Raw genomic sequence first — 9,842 nt, forward strand, 5'->3', positions numbered from 1 at the left:
GCACTTTTGCAATATTTCCGCTTTCTATTTGGAAACTTGGTATGTCTATCCATTTATTAAATTTTTACTTTATGCCTCTCCAGAGAATTTGAAGATTCTGCCTGATTCTTGTTAACATATTAATGAATCCATTTGCTTGTTGATAATGTGGATGGGATTGTTTCACACTGGATTTTGACCTTATTATTCCTCATTATGGTTTATATATTATAATAATAGGCAATATTTGTTGAGTGTTCACTACATGCAAGCTCTTTGTGTTATGCAATTTGTTATTTAATTTTATCCACACCTGACCCATTTTTCAAATGAAGAAATGGAGTCTTAAAAGAGTTCAGGTAACTTGAGGTTTCACAACTAGTGAACTCAGGTAACTGAGGTTTCACAACTAGTATGTGGCAGCACTCAGACTTGAATTCCAGTGTTCTGACAGCAGAGTCTTAATCACTGCACTATGTGACTTATGAGAGCACCATTAGTTTTTAATCGATTCATTGTGTGACTGGCCACTTTACCAGAATGTCTTTTTATTTCTAATGGCATTTCAGTTGATTACCTTAGGTTTCCTAGATAGATCATCCTATCAGCAAATAACGATAATTTTTTCTTCTCCCTTCCAATATTTTTACTTATTCCTCCTTTGTCCAATTGTACATTTCCTATAATGCATACCCCTGTTTTAAATACCCATTTAAAATCTATGCAATATCAAAATATAGCAGACTAATCTCTAAGTACTTCAAGAATATTGTAAGGTGATAGGATTTAAAATAAGACATAGTGGGGCCAGCCTGGTGGCCAGTGGCTAAGTTCGTGTGCTCTGCTTCAGTGGCCTGATGTTCTTGGCTTCCAATCCCAGGCATGGACCTACACACTGCTCATCAGGCCATGATGTGGCGGCATCTCACACACAAAATAGAGAAAGACTGGCACAGATGTTAGCTCAGCGACAATCTTCCTCGATCTTCCTCAAGCAAAAAGAGGAAGACTGGCAACAGGTGATAGCTCAGGGCTAATCTTCCTCACCAAAATAATTAATTAATTAATTAAAATAAGACATACACATTATTTCTATAATATTGAGTATGCCAGATTAGACATTGCTGGAATGTCTAAGTTGCATAAAGATTTTCCATGTTATGCTTTTCTGTTATTACTTGATCACCTATATTTTTTTAAAATTCTAAAATTTAATCTAAGGTATTTTTAATGCTGAAAAATAGCTGTTTTTGCTTATCTGAATGTCCTTACTCCATTGAGTACACTATAAATGTTTGTTGTTGCTAATATTGCAGAAAGTTGGGGAAATGCATGGAGGAAACCAGAGTGGAGTCTCAGAATTCCTGCTCCTGGGGATCTCAGAGAGTCCTAAAGAGGAGCAGATCTTGTTTTGGATGTTCCTGTCCATGTACCTGGTGACAGTGGTGGGAAATGTGCTCATCATCCTGGCCATTGGGTCTGACTCATGCCTGCACACTCCCATGTATTTATTCTTGGCCAATCTCTCCTTCACCGACCTCTTCTTTGTCACCAACACAATCCCCAAGACATTGGTGAACCTTCAGTCCCAGAACAAAGTCATCTCCTATGCAGGGTGTCTGACACAGCTCTACTTTTTAGTCTGCTTGGTGACTCTGGACAACTTCATCTTGGCCACAATGGCATATGACCGCTATGTAGCCATCTGCCGCCCCCTCCACTATGTAACAGCCATGAGCCCTAGGCTCTGTATTTTGCTCCTCACCTTGTGTTGGGTGTTCTCTGTCCTCTATGGCCTCTTCCTCACCTTCCTCATGACCACGGTGATCTTCTGTGGGTCCCGGAAGATCCACTATATCTTCTGTGAGATGTATGTCCTGCTGAGGCTCGCATGTTCCAACACCCAAGTCATTCACACAGTGCAGATTACTACAGGCTGCTTCATCTTCTTCACCCCCTTAGCGATAATGATCATGTCCTATGTCTGGATTGTCAGAGCCATCCTCCGAATACCCTCAGCCTCTAGCAAGTACAAAGCCTTCTCCACCTGTGCCTCCCATTTGGCTGTGGTCTCCCTCTTCTATGGGACACTTAGTATGGTATATCTGAAGCCCCTCCAAACCCACTCCATTAAGGACTCAGTAGCCACAGTGATGTATGCTGTGGTGACCCCCATGATGAACCCTTTTATCTACAGCCTGAGGAACAAGGACATGCGCAGGGCACTGGGAAGACTTCTCCTAGGAAAAGTCTTCCAGAGGTCAACATAAACACAATTTTGGAAAGGGCATTGAGGTGGAGACTGAGAATTTCCTCTACCATATGCAAGGCATTATCCTGTGGGCCATACAGGAGTGATTAGCACACAGATCCAGCTTAGAATGAGTTTATTGATTTGTGGTAAAGAAAAGACAGGCAAGTGTAACTCAATGTCCCCCAGACCTCACCAGCTTTGGTTATAAATAAGGTCACATTAACAGTAATACTAGATGTTTGCAGAATCAAATCCTTCAACTGCCTGACCACAGTCCTAGCCTTATCCAGACATATCCAGTTAAAGGCTAGGGAGGTCACTCATGCTCTCTAACAGATATCCACTCATGTACCTGGGCTATGGCCTTCTCTAAGGAGCCTGCTGCCTGTAAGCCATTTATAGAAGACACTTTGTGCTACCCCCACTGCAGGTGTCCTGGGTGAGGCCACCCCGTACCTGATAGGCTGAAAGGTGGAGCTCCCTGCTTCTGTACTGACCCATAGTCCTTCTGGATACAGCCCCTGCTGTCCAGGCAGAAATGACAAGAAGATTCTTCTCTTTTGCTCTGGGTTGATTTTTAGCCCTTGGGCTCCAAATCAATACTTCCTCTCTTGCCTTTTTCTGGCATTCCTTTTCTCTGAAAGAAGTCAGATCTCCTCCTTGGGAAGTCCATCCTGTCCTTTACTTCCATGGCTCCTCACCTCCATCTCTTCTTCATGGAAAAACTCCATCATTCCCTCTAATTAAACTTTCAAACATATCAACACACACTCACAAACGGCAGCAGTGGTGGAGGCAGTAGACGGGGGTGGGCAGGTAATTGTGAGACCCAAGCTCTACTAGGTTCAACATGCCTTGTGACAATGCAACGAATAGAAAGTGAATCGTAACTAATGAGAAGGTGAGTCACTGATTTGTGGCAATTTGAAAGAGGGAGCAATCCTTTACAGAGGAATCAGCAGAGCCAGTATTTAACCTAGACTTTGATGAGTAGAGTTGAATTGATTGATGTTCCTTCAGTCATTCATCAATTCTTTCCATTGATCATGGTTGAATGTCCTTTAGGGGCCTCAACCTGGATTCCAAACGTGAATAAGAAGCTCACAGTCTACTGAGAGAGGAAAAAATTACAGACAATGTAAATGGACCAAACTCATCAATTAAAAGGCAATGTTTGATAGATTGATTAAAAAATTAAATACATGTATTTAAAAGAGATATACTAAAAGAATACATACTTCTTGAAAGCAACAGAAGAGAAACGGGTATATTTGGAAAATACTAATCAAAAGAAAGCTGAATGTAGGTATATTAACAGCAGATAATAGAGTCTTCAGAGCAAAAAGCATTGTTAGGGAAGGAGATTGTTACTACTCAGGGGAAATTTGAGATATACCACAACACTCTAAATCAAGCGAAGTTTAAGCTCTTCAAGTTTCCTCCCCCTTTTCCTGCAGGAACCTGATCCAAGGCCCCTATCTAATTCTTAATTTATGGTTTGTATTATTTTTCTCATACAGGACCCTAAATTATATAACTTCAGGCCCCAAAAATCTTGATCTGCTTTGTCCCTTCTTAAGTCACTAAGATAAAGCAACTTTAAGTATGTGTGTTCCTAAAAAAAACTCTGAAAATATGTGAAGTAAATTTGGTATAACCACAGTGAAAATTTATAGGATCACCATCATGAAAGGAAATTTTGGCAGGCCTCTTGATTATTAGTGGGTCAGATGGACAGAAGAATGGGGAAAATGTGGAGACTCTGAACAGCATGGTTGATGCGCTTGATCTGGACTTAGGTGCAGTTTACATGCAATGATTAGAAGGAGAATGCTTTTCTTGGGCACACATAGAACAGTTGCAGGAACTACTCATGTACTGGACCACACACACACAAAAAGCCTCAACGAATTTCAAGGAATAGATAGGCCAAGCATATTCTCAGATCACAACTCAATGGGTTTGGGTGTTAATGACAGAAAGGCAAATAGAGAGTTCCAAATTTCTGGACATTGCTAATTCAAGGTTAGAAAAGAAATTAAAGCGGAAACTTGAAACTATCTAGCACTGAGTAATAATAAAGACATTGCCTGTCAAACCTTGTAGGACATGGCAAACACGGTGCTTTGAGGGGAAATTACATTCTTGAGTGATTATATTAGGAAACAGGAGAGCTTCATGTTTTTGAGCAAAGTGTCCTCTTAGGATTTGGGAACAAACGAACAATGGAATGAGTGCAGGGAACGTAGAAGGAAGGAGATAAAGAACTTGGGAGTAGAAATCAATAAAAAGTTTAGTTCTTTAAGAAAATAACGAAGTGGACAAACTTCTGGGAAGATTAAATAAGGGAAAAAGGAAAACACAAACACTACAATAGAAAAAATATGCATAAAACTAAAGACAAAATTGAGATTAGATAGGTTAAAAGAGTATTATTGACATTTATGCCAACAATTTTGAGCATTTGGACAAAATGAATGAATCTCTGGAAAAATGTGACTTGCCAGAGTTGACTCAGAAATAAGTGGAAAAATACAAAGTCCTGTAACTATTAGAAGAATTGAACCAGTGGTTAAAGATATCTCCATCAAGAAAATATCAGATCCCAATGGTATTACAGGCAAGTTTCAGCAAGTTCTGGATCATCCAATTTTTTTTTCAAATTCTTCCAGATAATGGAAAAAATAATGAAACTTCCCAACTCATTCTGTGAGATCAGTATAGTATCACCTAATACCAAAGGCAGAAAAAAGTGCAAGAAAGAAAAATTGCAGGGGCTAATTTCACTTATGAACACAGATACAGGAATTCTAAACAAAATACTAGTAAACTGAATACAACAGAGTATTTTCTAAATAATAATAAATGACTAGTTTGGATTTATCACAGGTATGTAAAGATAATTTGACACTTTTTAAATCCACAAATGTAATTTGTTATATTGACAGATTAAAAGAAAAAATATGTAGTCATCTTAATAGATGTAGAGAAAGTGTTAGATAAAATTCTAAACAAAAGAATATCTCTGACAAAGCAGTAAAATTATTTTATTAAATTTCAACTCTTGATATATATCTTTTTAAGATTCTGTGTGATGAAATGGGAAGCTCACATGGAGCTCGCCTGCATCCTGAAGTTCATCGGTTTTCTTGAGAGGCAGTCTTTATACGACTGAGTCTGAGATGAACTAGCCACTTCATGGAACGCCATTTTTACCCAAAAGAACAATTGACTGATAAACAATGGCTATTCAGACTTGAGTATTTGGCAGATATTGTCTCAAAAACGAATAAAGTGAGCCTATTCCTGTAAAGAAAACAACTGACAGTGTTCTTTGCCAGTAACAATATTTGAGCCCTCAAGCAAATATTAGAATTTTGGAAAATTTTCCATTCGGAAGATATACATAATTCAGATAACTCAGTGAGCCAATATTTTCCAAATAATCAATGCCTTATGTGACAAATCACCTATGGGTAAAAGATTCATTCAAAATGCAAGATAGACCAATAGATTTTTAACGTTATAGAAGATAAAAAGTTTCCGTTTTGATTTCTTTTCTAACCTTGAATTACCAATGTCCAGAAATTTGGAACTCTCTATTTGCCTTTCTGTCATTAACCCCCAAAAAATAGCCAAGTTTGAAAGCCTAGGAGGGAAAATCACCAGAAGCCAGAAGGGAAAGTGAACTCTCAGCAGTAACGAGTTGAATTGGTGCCCTCTGGGACTACTGAGAACTTCAGGGGATGAGATTTTAACTCCCATCAGCCAGGAGCTGAAGCAGAGGACTCGTGTCAGTGGGATCTAGAACCAGACTTCCTGTATATGAAAAATAAAAGGCTAAGAAATCTCTGCCTCATTCATGAATAGAGCCTGGAAAGTTTCCACCCTCTGACCCACAGTCATAGCTGGAAGTGAACCACCTGTCCTCGAACGTTTCCTATTTCATATCTCTTTATCCCTGTGTATCATGTCTTATTAGGGATCAACACCCATAAAAGAACGAGGGAAGAAGCTTGATTGGGCAGAGGAGGCAGTCAAATTGCAAGCAAGCCAAACAAAGCATTGGCCCACCCAGCAGGGAGATCTGGAGTGAATGTTGATCATCAGAGTTGTCCCTCATCAGCCCCAAATGGACAGTCTTTAAACCACCGCCTGGCTCGGTCACCAGGTGTGGACTACCCTGGGAAGGATGTGTCCTCAGGCAAGGAGGCTCTATGCGGTTGATGCAAGTCCTCAAGGAGCTGACAGCTGGAGGCTCGCTGCTGACTGCCGCACTCCTCACAGCTGGACACAAAGCCTGTCCTTGAAGGGGGATCTGGTCAGCGCATCTCCAATTTTTCACAGACATGTAGAGGCAATGTCATCAAGGGTCCCCAATAGCTAGTTACAGAGCTCACGTTTTATTCCATGAGCAATGAATAGCCCATGAAAACTTTCAAGCATGGGAATGACATGCCCAGTTGTGTGTTAAGTGACAGTCTGAGTAATGGTTGTGAAACTGAAGGTAGAAGAATGAAAACAGAGACCAGTTAGGAGACTACCAAATTGTCCCCAGTGAGAGGAAGAACTTGCACAGGGCACTAACAGAAGTATACAGGAATGGATGGATCAGAGAAGAATTTAGTAGGTTAAATTTTGAGGGAACCAAGCCAAGACTGTGTACTTTTGGAAGGTAAGTCAGGGTTCAAAAGCAGAAACTCTCAGCATCTACCCTCACCCCTTACCAGCTGCATTCAGCTGATTAAAGGCATCCCTCTGCATTTGTTCACCAGTTTCCCCAGTATCTAGGGCACTGCCTTGTACATAGTAGATGCTCGATAAATATTTACCAAATGAATTGATGTGTGAGACGACAGAGACTCCAAGTCAACTGACAGAAGATGTGACCACCACTTCCTGGTGACTTTAATCTTCAGAAACCTTATCAAATTGGAGTCTATACATACACACAACCAGCCAAGGTGAAATTCAGAACAATGAGAGGGCTGACACAGTAGCATAACCTAGTTTGGGCTTAACAGCAGCTGAGAAATGAATGGACGTGAACCCTCTCATGCAGCAGATCCAGTGGAATAAAACAACCTGTAATTTTCAATGGAGCACAGGCCGTTTTCTTTCATTCCAAGGCCATTGGGCACACTCCCCAGGCTGCCATCCCTCCACCATCAGGCATGCTACCCACTTACCTCTGGACCAAAAGCCTCTTCTTGGCCTAAGCATCACACACGCACACACAGATTTCAGACCTTAGCTCTCAGGAGAATGACTAGAAGTGCATATTCTGAGCACCCCAAGGCAAGTACCTAAGATGCCATTTGATTGGAAAATAAAAAGCATAACTCCATTTTAATTAATCCATAATATTACGTATGAAGTCCCCATGGACTTGTTTTTTAATTGGCTTTTTAATCGGTTTGCTTGCAAAAGCAAACAATGTAAATGTGCATAAAATTAAAAGTAAGGAGTCTGTATACATAAACGCTTATTTGCGTGAACTGTTGGGAAGGATACTCAAGAAACTTAGAAGTTCCCTCTGGATATGGGAACAGAGACATCAGAGTAGGAGAGAGACTTACTTTTCACTAATTACTCATTTGTGCAGCTAATATTTTTTCCATATAATATGTATTACTTCAAGAATACATACATTGTCCAAAGTAAAATAAAAAATAACTCTGCACCCTCCACCCCCCATATCCACTTTGACATACTAAGAGTAATCCACTGTTAATAGTTTTGATGTGTATCCTTTCAGATATTCATCCTTTTCTCCATATATTTTTCTGCCCCAACAATGTGTCTGTGTCTACGTATGAGATTGTGGAATAAACTACTTAAAATTACCCAGACATAGCAATAAGGCTCTGTCTTATCTTTGTGGTTCAGAGTTAGAGGAACAGAACAGTGACCCAGCGGGATAGTCAGCAATGCTGCGGGAGGCACTTTTGCCACGTTGCGAATGTGGCAGTGCCCACTGCAACTAGCACCATGCCTCACCAGCAAGCCCACATGACTAGACCACTGACTGCCTCTGTACCCGGTACCAATCCCAGGCTGGCTTATGGACAGAGCATCTTCTGTATTCAATTTTCTTGTTGAGCAAGGATCCCCACAGTTCCCATTCTAGTGTGTGTCCCTTCAGCCTATCTCTATTTGCCTATTCAGCAGGACCCAGCTCTGGGCCTCTGCAGGGAGGCTGCGTCAACCTCTCCCGGTACAGAAGCAACCAGTGCCCGGTTCTCAGCAGCTTCCTGAAAACCTGGAGCGTCTGTGTCTGTCGGAGCGGGGCAGGGGAGCGCTACAGCTTTATCCACTAGCCACTATAGGCGCTCGTGCCTCAGGCCTACAGTTTCCAAGGATTAATAAAATGATTGAGTCTTGAAAAAGATATGTATTATTGTCTCCAAAATACTACAACGGGAAAATTAAAATTACTAAATATTTACTTCAATGTCTGTAAAAACTAACACACCAACTTGTCAACAGCAACTCAAACCTTCTAGAGTCACCTGACCAGTTCCGTTCACTGTGGGGTGGAGGTGCTTGAATGTGTTCGATTTTACGTGGGGTCATGCCTCCAACACCGGGCACCGAAGGGGTGTGGGGCGCCGGCTGAGAGAGCCCGGCAGGGCTGCCTCCCGCCCGCCCAGCTCCGCGGAGCAGGGTAGGTGCTGCCCACAGTGTCCTTCTCCCTCCCCATTCGGGACTCTACCCCGGGCCCCCGCTCGGCCGGACAGAGCATCCAGACCGCTAGCCCAAGGAAAGACTCCGTTTCCCCCGCTCCTGTCGTTTTCTACGGGGGAAGGGTCGGCCGAGCCCGGAGCTCCCCCCAGGACCAGCCGTCTCCTGAGCTCGTCCAGCCCCGTGGCTGGGGTCTAAGACAAAGGGAATTAGGGAAGGAAAATGGCCAGTACAAGTACTACGGGGAACCCCAGAGACCCCCAAAGCGAGGGTACCAGGCGCGGGGCAGCAGCCAATGGGAAGCCTGAGGGGCGGGCCTCCTGTTGGATTGACCAATGGAAGGCCCTGTTAAAGCCGGGCCGACAGCCAATAGGGAGGCCGGAAAGGCGGGACTCCCGCAGAACCAGCTAATGAAAAGCCCGGAGAGGTCGGCGCTCTAATTACCTCCCCGACCTCCTCTGAGCGTCTCCCGCTGGTTCCGCAGGGTGCGAGCGCCATCCAGTGGCGGCCTGGCAGCGATCTACAGCTTCGTTATTAGGAACTTAAAGTCCGGCTGTTCTAACCTTCCTGGAGTTCCCCAAGTTCAGAAGAAAGGATGGTCCTGCGACCCTCCCCGCCCACCGGGGAGCAAAATAGTCCGGGACCCTCCTACTCCGCCTTAGAACTGAGTGATTCCTTCCCGCGACCGCCAGGCGCCCGCTCCCAGCCGTACCCGGGCTCCCTCGTTTGTGAGGGCGTTTGGTGCAAGGATTCTAAGTTAAATACTAGCAGATAGAGTCCAAATTACGTTAAAAGAACAATGCACAATGACAGTGATCAATGAGATCGTTAGGCGAGAAAAAGCATTTGATAAAATTTAACATCAATTACTGAGTTTAAAAACAAAAATGAAACTCTCGGTAAACTAGGAATTCAAAGAAACGTT

At 42.6% G+C, this 9,842-nt stretch overlaps 1 protein-coding gene across 1 annotated transcript; it reads left to right on the forward strand.

Annotated features, from left to right (window-relative positions):
* The first annotated feature begins 1,307 nt into the window (after positions 1–1,307).
* LOC106821947 (olfactory receptor 1D2-like) lies at positions 1,308–2,249 on the forward strand. Its single transcript, XM_014826849.3, has one exon. The coding sequence runs from the start codon at positions 1,308–1,310 to the stop codon at positions 2,247–2,249; it is 942 nt and encodes a 313-aa protein (XP_014682335.1).
* The last annotated feature ends 7,593 nt before the right edge of the window (positions 2,250–9,842 follow it).

This window comes from Equus asinus, chromosome 13, assembly GCF_041296235.1.
Source record: "Equus asinus isolate D_3611 breed Donkey chromosome 13, EquAss-T2T_v2, whole genome shotgun sequence".
NCBI lineage: Eukaryota > Metazoa > Chordata > Mammalia > Perissodactyla > Equidae > Equus > Equus asinus.